The 21,499-nt window shown below is 36.7% G+C and overlaps 2 protein-coding genes across 4 annotated transcripts in view; one reads left to right on the top strand and one right to left on the bottom strand.

Moving 5' to 3' along the window:
• The first annotated feature begins 13 nt into the window (after positions 1–13).
• Positions 14–5,808, top strand: herpud2 (HERPUD family member 2). 2 transcript variants are annotated; one of them, XM_089023027.1, is made up of 9 exons: positions 14–76; positions 430–659; positions 1,099–1,176; positions 1,259–1,360; positions 1,522–1,628; positions 2,694–2,807; positions 2,875–3,168; positions 4,136–4,244; positions 4,362–5,808. In XM_089023027.1, the coding sequence occupies exons 2-9, from the start codon at positions 510–512 to the stop codon at positions 4,527–4,529; spliced, it is 1,122 nt and encodes a 373-aa protein (XP_088879153.1). In that variant the 5' UTR covers positions 14–76; positions 430–509; the 3' UTR covers positions 4,530–5,808. The 2 variants fall into 2 exon arrangements, with proteins under 2 accessions (XP_088879153.1, XP_088879154.1); XM_089023028.1 differs by having other exon boundaries at positions 23–76; positions 434–659.
• A 3,740-nt stretch (positions 5,809–9,548) lies between these two features.
• The window catches only part of LOC148883092 (sodium bicarbonate cotransporter 3-like), a 31,322-nt gene continuing 19,371 nt past the window's right edge, over positions 9,549–21,499 (bottom strand). The window contains exons 13-26 of one of the 2 annotated variants that reach the window (XM_089023903.1): positions 20,368–20,542; positions 19,849–19,982; positions 18,681–18,926; positions 17,771–17,876; positions 17,495–17,656; positions 16,946–17,059; positions 16,665–16,826; positions 15,374–15,625; positions 14,397–14,465; positions 14,151–14,324; positions 13,898–14,035; positions 13,612–13,712; positions 12,051–12,113; positions 9,549–10,392 (exon numbers count right to left, since the gene is read on the bottom strand). In XM_089023903.1, coding sequence (XP_088880029.1) covers positions 10,311–10,392; positions 12,051–12,113; positions 13,612–13,712; positions 13,898–14,035; positions 14,151–14,324; positions 14,397–14,465; positions 15,374–15,625; positions 16,665–16,826; positions 16,946–17,059; positions 17,495–17,656; positions 17,771–17,876; positions 18,681–18,926; positions 19,849–19,982; positions 20,368–20,542 — 1,978 coding nt within the window. In that variant the 3' untranslated portion in view covers positions 9,549–10,310. The remainder of the gene's footprint in view (positions 10,393–12,050; positions 12,114–13,611; positions 13,713–13,897; positions 14,036–14,150; positions 14,325–14,396; positions 14,466–15,373; positions 15,626–16,664; positions 16,827–16,945; positions 17,060–17,494; positions 17,657–17,770; positions 17,877–18,680; positions 18,927–19,848; positions 19,983–20,367; positions 20,543–21,499) is intronic. The other variant, XM_089023904.1, reaches the window with a different exon arrangement.

Below are 21,499 nucleotides of genomic sequence, written 5' to 3'. Positions count from 1 at the left end.
AACACGTTATTGAAATAGTCGAGGAAGACGCCAGACAAGACAGCTGGGCTCGGCGGACGAGGAGTAAACAGTCAAGGTAAACACAATTTAACCTTTTTTTCGATATCGATCCACAAATTACATTATTCAATTTAGTTGTTGATATTCGTCCAGGAATATTTATTTTATGTGCTTCGCACAATCGAAACCACTAAGCTGCTGAAAATGCCACTGGGGCTAATGTCCGCGGAGCTAGTTACGACACCGAACCGAGCCGATTGTTGAGTTATTACCATGTATTAACGAATTTTGACCTTGCACTGAATTACACTTGAATACACGATCACTGACAATTTCATAATGTTCTGAAATATCGAACTCTTTCAGCATGTTATCTTTCGCGTAAACGAGCATCGTATTAAAATGTATGTTTTTTCCTTCCCCGCATAGCCAGAGATGAACTTGACGTAACGTTTGGTGATTCCTGAACTTTGCACCAAGGTTGTTTTTTTTGGGACAAATGCTTAAGAATGATGGCTCAAGGTGTCATGGACGGTCCGGTGACACTTGTTATCAGAGCGCCGAACCAGAAATATGATGACCAGACTATTAATTGTTGCCAAAACTGGACTGTGGAGAAACTCAAAGCCCATTTGTCAGATGTATATCCAAGCAAACCGGTGAGTATTCCACGACACAGTAACGCATTTTGTCATACACTTACGGAAGAGCATTAGGGATAGGTTGAAATATATATATATATATAGAGATGGGGTATTATTCGGAGGAAAAAAGTCACAAATTTGCGAGTTTTAAAGTCACAAATTAATGCGATTAAGGCTTAGCAAATTAGAAAGTAGAAAATTAGGTTTTATGGGAAGCTGGGAACGGATTATTCTCATTTTAATGGTTTCCTATGGGAAATTAATTTTTGGGATACACATTTTTCGCCTTACACACTCTGTCTGGGAACCAATTAAATTCGTAAACCAAGGTATCACTGTCCAGTATTTCAAAACATTCTCTTTTCAATCAGTTGCTATGTGTTAGCATTTTTCTTTTTTTAAACTTACGAGGAGTAAGTATATGACCTCATTTTTTTTTTTTTTTTTTTTTAAGAGCTCCAAAGACCAGAGACTGGTGTATTCCGGCAAGCTACTTTTGGATCATTTTACTCTAAAAGATGTACTCAGAAAGGTAAGTAGTCATTAGTTCTTGTTCAGAATTAGAACGACATGTTTTGTTTTTGAAGCTAACTATTTGTAACGGCATTTGACAGCAAGACGAGTACCATATGCTCCATCTAGTTTGCCCCTCGCCAACTCCTCCCAGCTCCCCCAGCGTCACCCGCAAACCCCGGGAGACCACGAGCGAACCCACGGTAAGCTTACCTCTTTAACGTTGCTCTTTCCCACAATTTCATCAGCGACGACACTTTGTTTCATCACCCGTCTTCATGCTGCAAGTGGTCCCAGAAGACGATGGAAGATGTTGACTCAAAGTTGACCCCCCATGTTGAATCATAATTGCTCTTGTTGACAGGTCACTCAACCTGTTTCCTTGCCTAGTCAAAACAGCCAATCGGAGAGCAGTGACGGTAGCCGTGTAGGCTTTTCTTACGACCAATTGCATCAACAATTCATGAACAGGTAATTTGGCAGTGTACACGTGGATGTAAAATAAGATATTTGCAATGTTAAATCAGATTTAAAGGACAAACGACGCCATTTTTTTGTTTCCTAACTGACATCAGAAAAACGTTTTTTTTTTAGCATCTAAAATAGCCAAAACACGCTGGCTGATATTTTTAGTCAAATGCAAAACACCAATAAAAATGAGTGAAAGTGTCTAAAAAGTACTTCAATTTGAAACCGGAAGTGGCCAGTTTCAGAAGGTCCCGCCCCCTTGTTCGTGACGTCACACCAGGACGTCTTGCCTTGCTCTCGAATCAAAACAATGGCTTCAGATTCGGAGAAGATGCTTTCTTGTTACTCATCCAGTTATGAATATGATTCAAATAGTTCCGAAGAGGAAAGCATACATGTTTGCAATCGATTAAATAATTTATTCCGTGCCATTTTGAGGTATCTGAGGGCGGGAAATGTAGCACCAAAAAAGAGGCAGAAAATGGCGACAAAGCTCCGTGTAAGGAATTAATCAGCCCGTTTCCACAGGCTGATTAATTCCTTACACGGAGCTTTGTCGCCTTCTTCTGCCTCTTTTTGGTGCTACATGAAGTTTTCAGACCAAACAAAGTACAGCAAAATGCAGTGACGTGATGGAAGGACTGCTACAATGTGTCCTTTTTTCGGTCAGGGGCGTTCCTTCAGTGACGTCACGTCAGGAATCGTCACTAACTCAAAAACAAGACTTCCGGAATATTCAGCGCTAGTCTTAAAACGTAAAATATAGCTATATGCGGTAGAATCTTTGTAAAATACGCTCAGTAGAAGTTATTTGAAGACATTTTACAAATTATGGTCACAACTTATCGGGAGGCGTTGGTTGTCCTTTAAAGGTTATACAAGTAACCTGTATTGCTTTGTACTGAAAAATAAACATTTAATAAAATATAAGCTATCTGAAGATATGTACATGTACAACTGAATAGAATACTACATATGTTTGTACGTGCTAATTGTTTGTAACTTGAATATGGATGTAGCTTCGAACGGCATTTGCGAAATTGGTCATGTGACCGTTTGGTTTTCTAGTTGGAGTCATTTTTCTGCAATGGCGACCCCTCCCACAAACGCGACCCCCTATTACAACCCCCTGACGCTCATGTGGTGGCAGCAGCTGTACGCTCGGCAGTACTACATGCACTAGTAAGCTTCTTCACTTGACTACTCTGAACTTTAGCCAGGGTTATAATGTCATGACTCCTCTGCACAGTAATTTACTGGCAGCCTCGTCCCAAAACGTAAACAACGAGCAGCCCAGGACTCACGGCGGCCTCCCCCAGACGGAACCCCTTCGCCAGCGCCCGCGAGCGGATCGCCGCGGCAACCCCGAAGTGGAGATGAACGCCCAAGGAGGGGAGATATTAAATGAGGAGGATCTCAATCGGGATTGGCTGGACTGGGTTCATACGTTTTCCCGGGCTGCCGTCTTACTCAGTATCGTCTACTTCTATTCGTCCTTCAGTCGCTTTCTCATGGTGATGACGGCCATGTTGGTGCTTTACCTGTGAGTTTTTCTTCCTGTTGTTGTCAAGGTCGCGTTACCATGCATCTAATTAGCGATTATTTTTTTTTATTTATTTGTCCATTTATTTAGCAATTTATTTTCATTTATTTGCATTCATTTATCCATTTATTTTTTATTTATTTATACATTTATTTGGATTTATTTATCCATGTATTTGTATTTATTTATCCATTTATTTCCATTTATTTATCAATGTATTCATATTTATTTATCCATTCATTCGTATTTTGTCATCCATTTATTTGTATTTATTTATCCAATTATTTGTGTTTATTTATCAATTTATTTACATTTCTTTATCAATTTGTTTGTATTTATTTACCCATTTGTTTGTATTATGTATCCATTTGCATTTATTTATCCATTTATTTGTATTTATATTTATATATCAATTTATTTGTATTTATGTATCCATTTATTGGTATTTATTTACATTTCTTTATCAATTTATTTGTATTTATTCATCCATTTCTTTGTATTTATTTATCCATTTATATTTATTTTTCAATTTATTTGTATTTATTTATCAATGTATTTAATTATCCATTTGTATTTATGTATCTATTTGTATCTATTTATTTGTATCCATTTATTTGAGTTTATTTATGCATTTATTTGCATTTGATTATCCATTTATTTGTATTTATTCATCCATTTATTTAATTATCCATTTGCATTTATTTATTTATATTTGTATTTTATTTATCCATTTATTTGAATTTATTTATCCATTTATGTATATTTATTTATGCATTTATTTGAATGTATTTTTCCTTTTATTTGCATTAATTTATATTTATCCATTAATTTACCAATTTATTTGTTTTTATGTATCCATTTATCAATATATTTGCATTTATTCATTCGATTAGCCTAAGCAACAAATTAACCTTTATCTTTTTTTGTTTTTAAAAAATGTGTTGACATGTCTAATTTTCTTTTACAGTCACCAGGCCGGCTGGTTTCCCTTCAACCTAGAAAACGAACCGCAGCTTCCTGGAGAAAACCAGGAAGAGATGGAGTTGGAGCTACAGAACAACGACCTACAAGGAATGGTACGATTGTGGTGAGACAAGTCATCACAGAAAAAAATTAATATGCTTGATATATTAAATACTTCAATGGTTCAGATTTTGAATCAATCCTACCTAGCCGTAATCGTCCTTTTACAGGAACATGCGGCAGACGACAGCTCAGATGATGACGAAAGCGGAGAGGAAAGAGCAGAAGACCCGAATCGTGTCATCCCACAAACGGGCATTTTGTCCTCTATGTGGTCATTCGTCATCACCTTTTTCATGTCTCTCATTCCCGATGGACCGCACAATGCTGCCAACTGAGCAGAACCCGCAGATTATTATTATTATTATTATTATTGTTATTTGAGGGACATTGAATTGCTCTTTAAAGGACAACCGATGCCTCCGGACAAGTTATGTCCATTATTTGTAAAATCACTTCAAATGACTTCTTCTGAGCGTATTTTACAAAGATTCCACCGCATATAGCTATATTTTACCTTTTGAAGACTCGCGCTGAATATTCAGGAAGTCTTCTTTCGAGTTGGTGATGATTCCTGACGTGACGACACGGAGGAAACGCCCCTGACCGAGAAAGCAACACACAATGCATTTTGGGTACTTTGTTCTGAAAACTTAGTGTTGATCCGTGGCGAAATTAGAAGGAAAACACATAAATAACGCGATGGTGAATCGTTGTGTGTTGCAGCAAGACTACTATTTGATACTAGTTGACACAAATTCCCAGCAGACAAATCAGCGTCACGTGATGTCACAAACAAAGGGGCGGGACCTTCTAAAACTCGGCATTTCTGGGGTCATTTTGAAGTACAGTGGGGCCTTGGCTTACGAACTTAATTGGTTCCCAGACAGAGTTTGTAAGGCGAAAAGTGTGTATCCCAAAAATTAATTTCCCATAGGAAACCATTAAAATGAGAATAATCCATTCCCAGGTGTCCATAATATATATATATATATATATATATAATTATATATATAATAAAAATATATATAATTTTCAAGTTAGTTTTGGGACACTCTAAGTCATTTTTATTGGTGTTTTGCATTTGACTAAAAATATCACCCTGTGTGTTTTGGGTAATTTAAATGCTATAAAACGTTTTTCTGATGTCAGTTAGGAAACAAAAAAATGGTGTCGGTTGTCCTTTAAGGATGTGCATCTCAAATCGTTCGAACAAAAATCTCATCGGACCTGTTGCATAACCTGAATTTAAGTAAACAAGATGCAATCCTCGCACGGTGCGATGAGATTACTTTAACAGAAAAACTGATGGTGGGAAGCATTATATTGTCCTGTAAGGTCGTGTGGAAAGAAGTGATGAAATATTAAAGGGCTGTTTTAGAGCTGCCTGTCACAACAGTGCAGTTTTTATGAATGAAAATAGTTGCTGCTGCTGTTATGTATTTGAAATGGAATCCTAGCTAAGTTAACCATATTGAGTGGTTTGATGGATGTGCTGTATTGTTTTTATTTTTTTGGACCAAATTTATCACCCGGAACGAGAAGAAATATGAGATTGTCTTGCTCCTTCCTAATGAAATTTGGGGAGTAAAAAATACAAATAAATGATAATGCTGATTTACACAAAAATATGTGTGGTTTATGACACTTGACTCATTGTTTTAGTTGATAGATGCACATTAAAAATGTTTTCACAGTAATATTCCAGCAAATAAAGTTATGTGAATTACAATAGAGATGAATAAAAAAAAATACATGGGAGGACAACCTTGAAAACAAACAGTGGAGGGAAGAAAATGAATCAGATTGCTTTTCATTAATAATAATATTCATAATAATTGTAGTAATAATAATAATCATAATAATAATAATACACTTCATTTCTAAGCGCCTTTCAAAAAAACTCAAGTTCACTTTACAGTCACAAGATATTTTTTTTTCTGTGGATGAGCAGTGGGAGCCACATGCACCACTCAACCCGGAATAACTCAAATAGATAGAAAGCTAGCCAGCTAGCTAATACATAGCCAGCCAGATAACTAGTTCGGTAGATAGCTAATAGCTAGCTAGCTAGCTAATAGATAGACAGCCAGATACCCAGCTAGCTAGAAAGCTAGCATACACATGATGAATGAGAACCATTAATAGCTAATAGATAGCCAGCTAGCTAGCCAGATAGCTATATAGCTAATTATGATAACCAGGTTGATAGCCAGTCAGCCTACCAGATAGCTAATATAATAATAATAATAATAAGATTTCAAAATTGTGTACTTCCTGTCAGGGTAAAAAGTACAAAGTACAACTTTTTGTTGTTTTTTTTTAAATGAAAAAGTAAATAAACAGTAAAATTCAAAACAATTGGGAAACATGAGTTTATATGATATTTATTGCTTCCTCTTTGACATACAGTCAATCAACCTTCTTGCTAACAAGACACTTTGCTTCACTTTCTAAACACTTGTTTTGGGGTAAGGCTAACACAAAATGTTGACATTTTTTGTAAACTGAGATCAAAACCCAATTAACTCATTCACTGCCAGATGATGTGCAAAAATGTGTCCACTCTAGTTGCCAGGGTTTTTGTCATTTTTCACTCAAATTGGAGGACCCACTGAAGATTGAGTTTTAGGACTATATAAACATTCAATGCAGCGTAAGAACTCTGAGACTCTCTTCTTTTAACAGGAAAAAAAAAGTTAATTCCTAAGTTATATGGGTCTGGAGTTATCGGAACTTGAAATGGGGACCAGTGTACGAAATACAATACAATACAATACATACATATTGATTTGTGTAGCGCTTGAACAACAGCTGAAGCTGGAACAAAATGCTAACATGTAAAACAGGGAACTGCTGCCCTCTTGTGGAAGGGGAAAAACACTACCAGAGGTCTGACCAGCGCTTTACCGGCACCCCCTGCAATAAAAACCAAAACCCCCAAAAATTCGGGAATGGCGCTCCACGTCATATTTTCAATTCCCGAATAAATCCGAGACTGGCAGTGAATGAGTTAAGTTATCCATCTAAGTCGCGAGCAAACAAACAGACAAGATATGTCATCAAACATAAATTCGATTCGTCAATAGAAGATAAAATATGTCGACGAACCGCGGCCTGCAACTCCAGTCCACAACTTGAATACAAACATAACCGAGCTACACGCTAGTTAATAAATACCGCCGCCCTGGTCCACACGAAATTGATGCCGCTTTATCTTTGGCATTTATTTACTACGTATATGCCGCCGCGTGGATACGCGTACATGTATGGGAATACTTGATTAGAATTTACAAGTACAACACTTTGCACATAAAAGAGCTCTGACAAGGCACATGGTCACGAACGACAATTAATTCCTTACCTGGATTATTAGCTAGTGTTATGTAACCATACACACACATGGAACATTTATTGCTAGACTGCTGATAAGAGATTAGACAGAATAAGAAGTTATCATATTTAAACGTTTCATGCTGTTATATGCTTAGTCAAAATGTGTGACTCGAATACACAATTGAAGCACAGACAACCTGGGGTCAATCTGAGGTCAACAGACACAGCAAATTAAACTGTCATCTTCATCTAGGAGATCTGGACTTGGACAGAATTTAGGACTTGGGAAACTCACCGAAGCAATTTACGACTTGAAACTCCTTCACAGGAAGAGCTCATTAGACAGGTTACAAATGTATCAGTTCATGGAAGAGATAATGTTTTATTGCTTACAGCTGTTCGCTTTAACAAGAGGTGAAAAATGTAAAATATATGCTATGGAATATTTGTAAAATACGTTCAGTAGAAGTCATTTGAAGTGATTTGACAAATTCTGGACACAACTTGTCCGGAGGCGTCGGTTGTCCTTTAAAGTGATGTTTGACAATAGTCTGCCATTGAATATTTTAATAACTTTCATGCATGAACAAGTTCAACAAGTTGAAAGTACTCAATTTTTTTATGGCAACTGATTACGTCAAAAATTTTGAGTACAGTTTACTCAAAAGTTTTGAGTAACCTGTAACCTGTTTTGAGTAACCTGTACAGGTTACTCAAAACTTTTGAGTAAACTGTACTCAAAAATTTTGACGTAATCAGTTGCCATAAAAAATTTGAGTACTTTCAACTTGTTGGGTTTTACAGTGTGGGGATAAACTATCAAAAAAAAAATGTTTGACTTCTTTCCACTATACGTGGGAAAATCCTTTATTATTCTCGTCATTTTGACCATGATAGCAGCACAGTTAAGTAAAAATCAATGTGGGATGTCAATGACTGTTAAGTTGTGGTGCTCTCAGTTTGAGTAAACGTTAAAAAAATATGGTTTTGAGAGAAGTATAGAGAGAGAGAAACAAGAATGCTGTGACCACAGCAAAAAAAAAAAAAAAATCCTGAGATGTAGAAATGTAACTGAAAATTCTAAAAACAAATTACAGGGACAAGAAGCAACATTTCATCATAAAAATAAAAACAATTAAAAAAAAGAACAAGAAATGATGCTGGCAAAGTGCTTACTGTACAGTACAGACTTCATATGGCCTCTGAAGTATTTTTATTACATATCAATACGGTAGATATAACCAAGTTCATATTCGATATATATATATATATATATACACTGTATATGTACATATACTGTATATACACATATATGTATATATACATATACTGTATATACATGTACTACACATATTGTATACACTGTATATGTACATATACTGTATATACACATATATGTATATATACATATACTGTATATACAGTATATGTGTATATATAGTATATATGTATATACATATATATACACACACACACACATATACTATATATATATATATATATACTGTATATACACATATACTGTATATACACATATACTGTATATATATATATACTGTATATACATATATATATACTATATATACACACACATATATACATATACATACATATATAATATATACTCTACATACATATACATATATATATATATATATATATACTATACATACATACATATATATATATATATATATATATATATATATATATATATATATATATATATATATACACATACACATGTATACATACAAATACAGTATACACACATATATGTATATATAAATATACATACATATATATGTACATATACATATCTACACATACATATATTATCCATACATATATGTATATATATATACACATATATACAGAAGTATATATACAAATATACATATATATGCATAAATATACATATATACAAATATACACACAATATACATACACACACATATATATATATATATGTGTGTGTATATATATATATATATATATATATAACTATAGTAATAATATATAAAATACATTTCTGATGATAATGATGGATCAAATTTAAGCAGCACTGTTCTCTTACTCGAGAAAACCCAGACAACATGCTTGAGGTTGTCGCAATATGTGTTGAGTTCTTTATTTTTATTTTATTTTTTGCTCTGTTATGGTTTTTGAGACATCAATTCCCGAGATGTGATTCACTGGCATGGATTTTGTTTTTCCTGAATGGCGCTGGTGTACGTCTCAAACATGACCTTCACCGTGCTGGGCTGCTCACTGCGTGTGAGCGCTGTGTACTGAATACGCCAGAGGTGTTCAAACCAAGGCCCCAGGGGGTCATTTATTGCAGAATTTTTGTCTAGATTCGAAGATGCAAACAGACGATTTGATTAAAAGAATATACAATTTATTTTTATAGCTGATTTATGAAGAGATATGTCCATTTTTCAATTTTATCCTTCCGTTTTTCCTATATGCGGCATTCAACTGAAATTTCTTTTCCCCGTGAAACGCAGTCTGGTGACATACTAAAATGGCCATAATACTAAAACTGAAATTTTAACAACACCTTGTCGAAGATGCCCAACCGGTGAGGCCACACTTCTTTGGCATCAGCGGTGCAAATAGTTTAAAAAAAAAAGAAGAAAACAAAATGGGGCAGTTTTACGCCGCATTCATCACACTTTGACAAAGTGGGTCACCCGCACAGGCCGAGTGAGGCTCACCTGCTGTGCTGAAGTTAGCTTAGCAGGCTAAGCTGCGTGTCCAGTATGTCGGTAGGCTTGTAATCATAAGAAGGTCTCGGCGGTGGAACTTTCTCCTGGTGTTTCCGGGCTGATGTCCACTCTAACGCAGGCCGCCTTCTCCCGGCTGTTTTGGATGGAGACACAGAGGCACAGATATAAGATAGATAAATAGATAAAATAAAATAAAATAAAAGATAGATAAAATCTAAAAAAACCCAAAACAAAACAGGGAAGACAGTGGAAGCTCCACTTTTGACTATGGGAGGGGGGAAAAAAGGGCTTAAAAGTCAAGTCATGTCCCTCACTGCACTTCAGTTTCATAACAGCTGTTCTGGTGACTTATGTGCAAAAAGTACAGTGATACCTTGGCTTACGAACTTAATTGCTTCCCAGACAGAGTGTGTCAGGCGAAGTGTGTATCCCAAAAATTAATTTCCAATTGGAAACCATTAAAATGAGAATAATCCGTTCCCAGGTCCCCATAAAACATAATTTTCTACTTTCTAAGCCTTAAAACTACATAAAATATACCGTATTTTATGTATAATAAATGTGCTATGGTATTATAATGTAAGAAATAAACAGTACTGTATGATAAAGTTGTTTTATTTACGTTTGTGATGGTCGTTGATGGCTTGATGGAATGGAGTGGCCGGTTTTATCAGCATTAAACACTTGATGAGGAACGTAACCTTCTTCTTTCACCATCTTGAGGAATGATCACTTGTAGGTGCTTTCTATGTGATAATTTTATCGAGTTCCTCATCAATTGTGTTCTGTTTGGCTGGGTTGATAGCTTTTTGCATCAAGTGTACAGATGGCTTGTTCGGGTTGTTTTTGGAGCCTGATTGATGGGATATTTTAACCTTGCAGTCTGCACTCTGCCTTTGAACTACTAAAGTTGAAACTCTTTCACTGTCGTCTGCCTGTCTCTTTAATGTTTAAACCACCCTCCGTCACTGCTGCGTTCTTGACCAATCACGTGGCTTTAACCGAAGACTGGGGGCGGGGAATAGATGACAAAAAAAAAGTCGGCAGCCATTTTGTTGTTAGAAGAACGGGCTCGTTCGCGAACTACACATCACTCATTGAGGCGCTCCGTGTGTATCCCGAAAAATAGTTCGTATGCCAAGGTAGAATCTTCATAAATAAAACGTTCGTAAACCGAAAAGTTCTTCAGACAAGGGGTTCGTAAACCGAGATATCACTGTATTCCAAAAGAATGACCAGCCTGAACACAATAATCATAAACAACTCCTACTTGCAACATGCAGATCAGCACTTATGGATTTAGACAAAGCGTGGAGGAAGCAAAAAGAATAGCTAGCCGTTATATTTATTTTGGCCGTCATTTTAGAACTTAGGGACTGTTTTGTTGCGTAGCTACCTTCCACTATGTTGGCCTTGCGAGTCGCCGCTCAAGTTCACTGCGCTCCACGCCGCATTTTTGGAGCATTTCATCAGAGGTATTTACAAGCATGGCATCAAGCTCAGAACTACGTGCCATAAAATGCAAATACAAAAACACCAACATGGAGAAGACAGGCAGGCAGATGTTTCAAAAAAAAAAAAAAAACAGAATTAGAGGACAAACATGCACGTGATGGTACATAGTGTGGTTAGTTCAATATGCAGACACGGTGATTTAAACATTAAAAAAAGTCGACTTGTTATCAAGTCTGCGTCTTTGTGACGGTTTGGGTCATGCGCTCACTGGCTCTACAGAATTAATGTGAAATGTTAGGACGCAAGTCAAGTGCATCAAATGTTTTCCAGACACACCATCTTGCTACCTCTTCTTCCCGTGCGAGGCCGTCGTCTGCCACTACTCCTATTCTGTACGATCTGTTTGAGATGGACATACAGTAAGAACGTTCTGACCAACTTTTTGGGGTCATGTCAGCCCTTAAAGTACATCCTTTTGCAAATTTCCCCATTGTGGGACGAATCAAGGTTTTCTGATTCTGATTTACTGTCATGGAAGCTTCTACTTAAGCTGAAAGATATTTTAGAAATAATTGAAAAAAATCGATATCGGATATATCGATAGTCCCGGTTATATCGATACTATTTCTATGCACGCACTGAGAAAATTACATGCAAACAGGGTCGGATATATCGATAGTCCCGGTTATATCGATCACTCCCTGAATATCATTTACTATTCTTTTTTGTATTTATATTCTTTTTTTAACTCATTCACTGGCAGTTATGTGTAACAATGTGTCCACCTCAGTGCCAGGGTTTTTGTCATTGTCACTTGAATTTCAGGACCCACAGAATATTGAGTTTTAGTTTTAGTACTTTGATATCTATTTATGTATTTACATAAAGTCTCGTTATATCGATATTGGTTATATCGATAGTACTGCTTATTACGATACTATTTCTATGAACGCAAGGAGAAAATTTACAAGCCGCAGGATCGGATATATCGATAGTCCCGGTTATATCGATATTTTTTCCGACTCTCGAGAATATCGATATAACGAGACTTTACTGTATTTATGTTTTTATGTATTTATGTACGTATTTATGGTTTTATGTATGTATTTTTGTATGTATTTTTGTATTTTTGTAAGTATTGATGTATTTATGTAGGTATTGATGTATTCATGTAGGTATTGAGGTATTTATGTATTTGTATATTTATTTATGTATGTATGTATTTATTTAAGTGTTTGCTAATGTATTTATTTGTTAGTTTATATATATGTATTTATTTTCTGTATTTATATATGTATTTATGTATTTGTTTGTTTATATATATGTATGTATTTTTTTATAGGTTTGTTTATTCATTCTAATAACGAAAGAACTTCCGGGTTGAGTGAATGCTGGCGCATGTGGCTGCCGCTGCTCACCCACAGAAAAATTATCCTGTGACTGTAAAGTGTCCTTGAGAGTTTTGAAAGGCGCTTAGAAATGAAATGAAATGTATTATTATTATTAGTAATATTATTATTATTATTATTATTACATACACATTAAATTCAGTGTAAGAAACATTACTCTCTTCTTTCATCAGAAAAGAAAAGTTAATTCCTAAATTATATGGGTCTGGAGTTATATGATCTTAAAATCAGGGTGGCTGTCCAAAATATAATGCAATAAATACATATTGGTTTATGTAGTGCTTTAAAAACAGCTGAAGCTGGAGCAAAGTAGGGAAAAATGGAAATGCTGCCCCTTGTGGAAAAGAAAAAACATTGCCAGAGGCCATGGCCAGTACTTTATCGGCACCCAAGCATGAAAAAAAAAAAATGAACAAATTCGGGAATGGCGCTCTACGTCATATTTTCAATTCCTGAATAAATTCAAAGAGTTAAGGGGTGTGACTCACTTTCCCGAGAGGGTCTTTTCTGGGATGTTGAGGAGTTTGGAGCCCTCGTAGCTGACCGGCAGTCCCATTTCTTCTTCGTCCTGCAATCGAGATTCTGCTTCCTGAGACAAAAAATAAAATAAAATAAAATAATGGGCCAACGGTTTTTCATTTCAATAGAATCAAGTTCAAATTATAATTCCTTGGACCAAAATCCCCCAAAATAAAATTCAGTTCATCCTTGTTCCTCAATCACAGGGCGTTTGTTCCCCCCTAGTAGTCAACATGAAAAACAAAATGGACGTACCAGCTTTGCCCGTGCTTTCTTTTTCTTGTCATCTTCTTTTTTCTTCTTGCTTTCTGGCATTAAGTCATCAAGCCAGCTTAGCTCTCTCTTACTGAAGAAGAAATCAAGAAGCTTTCGGACAAAGACCAGTGCGAGAACCTGTGCGAGGGGGAGGAAGAAAAAAAAAATAATACCACAAAAATTAAATGCTTACTCTAATCCTGCTTTAAAAATCTGACATTTTCATAGTGCGTCAAAGTTGTGACTTTTCTACCATCATGGGGAAAACCACGGCAGCAGCGGAGGCCTTGATGACCCACAGCAGTACCAGACAGGTGAGCTGTACCAGGGTGAAGATATGGACTTTCCACAGCGGCACGTAACGCAAGTAAATCAGATCAGGTTGATGTTTGGCAGGCATGCCAAATAGCTTGATTCTGTCAAAGAACTGCGGCGGGAATTAAAGGAAAGAATCAGGAAAGCATTTGGGAAGTGTGCAATATTTTTTTTAGAATCCCACCTGGATGCCTTTCAGAGAGGAGACCCCCATGTAGAGGAAGACTCCGTACAGCACCGGCATCGGAATGAACTGCAAAGACCGTAAGTTATCGAAAAATTGCATCATGGGAAAAAACATTACAGTGATACCTCGGTTTACGAACCCCTTGGCTTACGAACTTTTCGGTTTACGAACGTTAAATGTATGAAAATTTTACCTATTTTTTGGGATATACACGGTGCTGCACAATGTGATGGCGGCTTGTTTTCGTCCTCTATTCCCCGCCCCCAGTCTTCGGTTAAAGCCACGTGATTGGTCAAGAACGCAGCAGTGAGGGGGAGGTGGTTTAAACATTAAAGAGACATGCAGATGACAGAGAGAGAGTGACAAAATTGATAGAAAACAATGAAATTTGGACTCGTTTCAACTTTGCTAGTGAGATAGTTTGAGAGTGTAGACTGCAAGGTTAAAATATCCCATCAATCAGGCTCCACAAATAACCCACACAAGCCATCTGTACACTTGATGCAAAAAGCCATCAAGCCAGCTAAACAGAACCCAATTGATGAGGAACTAGGTAAAATTATCGCAGAGAAAGCACCTACAAGGGATCAGTCCACAAGATGGTGAAAGAAGAAGGTTACGTTCCTCATCAAGTGTTTAATGCTGATGAAACCGGCCACTCCATTCCATCAAGCCATCAACGACCATCACAAAGGTAAATAAAACGACTTTATTATACAGTACAGTTTATTTCTTTAATTATAATACCATATCACATATATTATACATAAAATAAGGTATATTCTGTGTAGTTTTAAGGCTTTAGTAGAAAATTATTTTTTATGGGGACCTGGGAACGGATTATTCTCATTTTAATGGTTTCCTATGGGAAATTAATTTTTGGGATACTCACTTTTCGCCTTAAAGACTGTGTCTGGGAACCAATTAAGTTCGTAAGCCAAGGTATCACTGTATTTGTTCTCCTCGCCTCTCACCTTGAGTGCAGATGTCATGAAAACCGAACAGCCCATGAGGACAAAAATCATAAATCCGGTCACGCGCTGCTCCCGGATGCCGAGAAATTTGGGTTGCTCCCCAGGAGCGGAGCAGCCAGATTCCACTTTGAGGCTGTTGACGTGCGAAATGGAGAGGACGGTGGCCGCCACGAACCACGGCAAGCCCATTATGGAGCATATGCCAAGCATCAATGATACCACCAGCAGATCCAGGTGATAGCCACAGCCTTTCTGTGAGTTGATCAAGTAGAAAAGTGTGTTGAAATCAGACTCAATTCAAAAGATTCCAGTTTGTGGCAAAAACTAGACTTTTGTGAGATTAAAAAACAACAACACTTTTTTAAAAGAAAATGGATTTTTTTCAAGAATTAAAAATGTTAAGACTTTTTGCAAAAATCATTTTACAATATTATCTGCACGATTTTCCCCCACAGGTACCTTTTAAAGTTCCCATTACAAGACTGACACCTTAGTTTTTTACTAAATCACTATATTCACAAATGTATCCGGGAATTGAAAATGACATAGAGCGCCATTTCCGAATTAGTTCAGTTTTTGTTTTTTCTTGCTTGGTTGCCGATAAAGCGCTTGGCCAGACCTCTGGGCAATGTTTTTTCCCCGTTTTGCCAGGTTAGTTCTTTCTTCCAGCTTCACAGCTGTTGTTAAAGCGCTATATAATTCAACATGTTTTTTTATTTTGTAGCTCCTGGCGGACATTTTGGCTCCGAGCGGCCATTTTGGGCAAATGATTTGCCGCAAAAGATTTTACGGCAAACAAGTGTGCCATTTTGGCTCGTGGCAGCCATTTTGGCTCCAAGTGGCTATTTTCTGTGCAGCTCCTTCTCTTGTTTCTATTTATAATTGTATTTTATTTCTTGTATTCTATTTGCGATTGTATTTTATTTATTATAGTACCTATGCTTGTCTGTGACTGTAAAGTGTCCTTGAGAGCTTTGAAAGGCGCTTGAAATAAAATTTATTAGTATCATTATTATTATTATTATAACTCCAGACTCATATAATTTAGGAATTAACTCTTTTTTTATGATGAAAGAAGAGAGTCTAAGGTTTCTAACGTTGTATTGAATGTAGTCCTAAAACTTAATGTTCTGTGGGTCCTGGAATTTGAGTGGACTGCAATGTCCACTGGAGTGGACACATTTTTTTGCACGTCTTGCAAGTGAATGAATTAATATTTTCAGCGCATGGTCAATTTCTCATGATTTATTCCTCCCGCAAAGTTTCCAACGATGAAAACTCCGGCACCGACCTTGAGCTTGTGCTCCTTGCGGTTGATGATGACAGCTGTGATCTGTTGATCCATAAAAATGAGAATTGTGCACAACAGGGCAGGAAGCGCTGCCACCAAAAGCGTCCACCAAGGGTTTTCGCCTAATGGGTCCATGAGCCAGCCTCGATTCTTTGAAGTAGGCTGTGCAGGGGCAAAATAGTGCCAGATTTAGTTTAAACAACATGGGAAAGTGTTAAACTTCGACTAGGATGAAGATCAATTTTATTATTGATATATATGCATTAAAAAATGAAGCCTACCTCAAACCGATCAGGGACGTTTAGTTTCGGTGACGGAATCCCCATTAAGTAGTCCACCAAGACCATAATCATGATCGTTATAAACACAGCAAAATCACTGATTGTGGATCGCACCTAAAAAAATATACATATAATATAACATAATATTATGGTAATATGATATATTAATTTAATATAATGGCAATACACTATCTAATCTAATGTTTTCTTAAAAAATAATCTAATGTAATCTAATAAAATCTAATATAATGTAATATAATGTAATGCAATGTAATGCAATATAATATAATGTAATATAATGTAATGCAATGTAATGCAATGCAATGTAATATAATGTAATGCAATGCAATATAATGTAACAAAATGTAATATAATGTAATGCAATGTAATGCAATACAATACAATACAATACAAATAATAGTAAAAAAATGTGACCAAGCTAACCTTAGCCAACACATTAATTTTCCAAATTTTCCAAGCACAATGTTGATCTCAATATTACTCTGTAACTCTAAAATGCAAATTAGAAAGAAAAAAAATAAGAATAACCTTGGTAGGGAAGTACCGCTCTGTTTTGAACTGCTTGAGGAAAGAGGACAAGAAAAAGGTGGTGAAGAAGAGAATGATGGACCAGAAGAGAACATCTGGGATGTAGGGTCCATGGTTACCGCACGCTGCGCCAACAAACTCCCCGTTGAGCATTTTACACATCTACAGAAAAACATAAGATGGTAATTTAAACTTTGTAAAGTCATTGTAGCAAAATGTAACCGCCATCCAGGTTAAATGGCTTTGACGCTGGATGTTATGATGTGACCGCCTCACCGAAACAGTGAGGTCACTCCAGGGTATGGAGTCCGGACTGTATCCAGTCTGGTTCCATTTTAGCAGGAGCTGAGAGGAGGCGTTCGTTGGCTGAGAGCACTGACACCTGGAGGCAAGAGAATTTTTGGATGATAAATAATAGTCTTTATAGTTGATGGCAAAATGAGAAGGAAAACACATAAATAGCACAATGGTGAATCGTTGTGTGTTGCACCAAGACTACTATTTGATACTAGTTGACACAAATTCCCAATTCACAAATTGTTTGTTCATTCAGTCTCAGTTATTCCACGACATGGCACAGAAGTGGAGACACAGTATGAATATATTATTCACTGCCAAGAAGAATTTTTTTGTTGTTGCTGTCCACGTTGTCGCCGTGCTTTGGTGTTTACTTTTAGGATGCTGCGGAAGGTATTGACAGTAGACAAGTAAATGACACCTAGTATGCTGTAGGTAAGAAGCAAAATATTTGGGAGGTTCGTGTTATACGTTTGTGATGTATGCGTTTTGTTAAGGCATAAGTGGACTGATATCCAACTCGAGGCCCGCGGGCCAGATCTGGCCCACCAAATTATTTTATATGGCCTCCATGAGCATACCAAAGATCCATACCAAAGATCAATTTTCATGATGCATGGAAAAAAAAATCAACCAAAATGTCAATTATTTATTAGTATTTGTCATTAATACTAGTGATACTTTCTCATAACAGTCACTGACACAATCTGTGATTAAAACTATTGACTTTTTTATGGTTTCACTAATTTACGAGGGAAATTGTAACCAATCAGGCCTAAGATTGACATCATTGATCCAGTGTGTGCATCAATTTTCCATACCTCCTCCTCACACTAAACGAGCTGCCCAAAAAAACAAACAAACAACAACAACAAATGCAAATACTCACGAATATGATGTGAGGTTATCCAAGACATTGTGACTGTTGACCGGGTAATGTTCCCCAAGATGTAAGAGCTTCTCCAGCGCCTCGTAAATGAAGATGATGCAAATGAGTGCGGCAAAAGCTTCCTCGGTAAAGCGGGTGATGTAGCAAACTAAGGAGCTCGCGTCCGTAGCAACCAGAACCAGACAAAGGAAGGATGTCCACAGACCGATGCTTGTTCGCAACGACAGGTAGGACAGTCCGTAGTCTCTGAGGTGAAAGAGGAAAAAAAAAATACTAAAATAGCTGCTTATGGATATCGCACATCTCCGTTGCCAATACAGTGATACCTCGGTTTACGAAGCCCTTGGCTTACGAACCTTTCGGTTCACGAACGTTAAATTTATGAACATTTTACCTTGTCATACAAACTATTTTTCGGGATACACACAATGAGCTGCCACAATGAGTGATGTGAAACGAGCCCGTTCTCCGAAAAGAAAATGGCAGCCGGCTTGGTTTGTCCTCTATTCCCCGCCCCTAGTCTTCAGTTAAAGCCACATGATTGGTCAAGAACGCCGCAGTGAGGGGAGGTGGTTCAAACATTAAAGACACAGGCAGTCGACACAGAGTCATAAAATGGATAGAAAACAGTGAAATTTGGACTCGTTTCAACTTTGATAGTTCAAAGGAAGAGTGTAGACTGCAAGGTTAAAATTCCCATCAGTTCAATTTGAAATGAAAAGACGAGCAAGGGAACCAGCTATTAATGATGTTTCTAGTGTGTCTGCTTGCATCTGTTGCAATATCACAACTTCCAAGATGTACAACCCAGAGCTCCTTGAGACACTTTATGCAAAAAGCTATCCATTCCAACAAACCATCAACGACCATCACAAAGGTAAATAAAACGACTTTATTATACAGTACAGTTTATGTATTTAATTATAATACCATAGCACATTTATTATACATAAAATAAGGTATTTTTGTGTAGTTTTAAGGCTTAGAAAATTAGAAAGTAGAAAATGATGTTTTATGAGGAACGGATTAATATCATTTTAATGGTTTCCTATGGGAAATTAATTTTTGAGATACACACTTTTCGCCTTACACACTCTGTCTGGGAACCAATTAAGTTCGTAAGCCAAGGTACCACTGTATATGTAAAATATCACCGGTTTCAACTTACGCGCAGAACTTAAAAAGGATCTTCTCAAACACCAAAACAGGTCCTGTGCTGCCAAGGATAGTTAAAGGTTGACCGGCAAAGAGGGAATACGCTACTCCAGTCAAGGATGCCCCAAAAAGAGATTCTATGGCACTCTGGAAAGAGAAAAGAGAAGGAGTAGGTTAGGGGAAAAGATCGGGGGTTGCGAAGAACCCTGCTAGAACAGAGTTTTGATTAAATTGAGAGCGTGTGATAATTCCCAGATAAGCTATCTAAATGTTTACATCCTGCCGCCTTGTCATATCTCTGTGGAGCACAGTTTATGACACACAGAGCCACGGAATCGAATAATAGTGACTCAATTACACCCAAGTGACTCTCTGCCGCACGTCCACGGACGATCATAATTATTCAATCAATGTAATCTGGATCCTAAAAACAAGATGCCGGTTCAGTGGAGAACATTTCAGACTTATTGGTTAAAAAGTCAAGTAAAAAGCACAACTTTGGACATTTCAAGGAACAATTTCTCCAACTCACTATGTTGCCTTTGGTGGCCTCCCCAAGAAGACCCCCGAACGTAATGACGGGAGACATACAGGCGCAGTAAAGGAAGAGAATGGAGGCGAGACATTGTAAACTAAAAGAGTCTCTGATGTCGCTCCAGTAAAATGGGGCCTTTCGTTTGATGTCCAGGATCAAACCGCCGCATATTCTACAAAAGAAGACAGGTCCGATTAATTAATTGTGAATGTTAATGAGCACAAATTTAATTTGCATTTTGAAAAAAAAAAAGTCCATGGTGATTATTTTTTTTTGCTGCATCAACCCTTACTCAATTATCAAGTTCTCCTGTGAAACATTTGTTTAATTTTTTTTGTGGCCATAACTGTTGCAAGGCCATTTGAAAAAAAATATTTGTATAATAATAATAATAATAATAATAATAATAATAATAATAATAATAATTTAAAACTGATTCTTTACTTACAGTGTATTGTAGGTGTTCAAATACCTGACATGTTTCGGCGTATACTTCCGCCTTCGTCAGAGTGTCCAAAGATATCATATTGATATTGGATATCAAGTAGACAGGATGAACTTAATACAACGAATAATAATAATAATAATAATAATAATAATAATAATAATACATTTCATTGATAAGCAGCTTTCAAAACTTTTAAAGTCACTTTACAGTCACGGAACACGTTTTTCTGTGGGTGAGCAGTTAGCCACCTAGCTAGCTAGCCAGCTAGATCGCTAATAGATAGCAAATAGCTAGCTAGCTACAGTAGGTAGCTGGCTAGATGGATAGATGGGTAGCTAAATAAATAAAAAGTGAAGAGAGAACAAAAGAAATAAGAATAAAGTCAAGAAAAAAAGACAAAAAAGCTAATGGGATGAAAGAAAGTTGAGCCAACGAGGGAAAAATGAAAAAAAAAAAAGGCACATTTAACAGCGCGACAAAATGGCCGCAGCGGGAAAAAAGGAAGCGTAGTTTTACACTTTTCATTACCAGATGTGTTATTTCTTCACTAAATTGACAGCTCAAAAATGCTTCTAATGAATTGTTAGTTTTTTTAATCATGCAGATGATTTTGATCAGGATTTGTTCGAACGTGGCTGCCTTTACAGCAGCTCCTATATTTTTTTCTTTTACTTCGTTTCC

The sequence above is a fragment of the Hippocampus bargibanti genome, linkage group LG20, assembly GCF_051943395.1.
Source record: "Hippocampus bargibanti isolate YZ-2025 linkage group LG20, ASM5194339v1, whole genome shotgun sequence".
NCBI classification, from domain to species: domain Eukaryota; kingdom Metazoa; phylum Chordata; class Actinopteri; order Syngnathiformes; family Syngnathidae; genus Hippocampus; species Hippocampus bargibanti.
The sequence above is the reverse complement of the archived record's forward strand: the minus strand, read 5'-3'. Positions and strand labels throughout refer to the sequence as shown.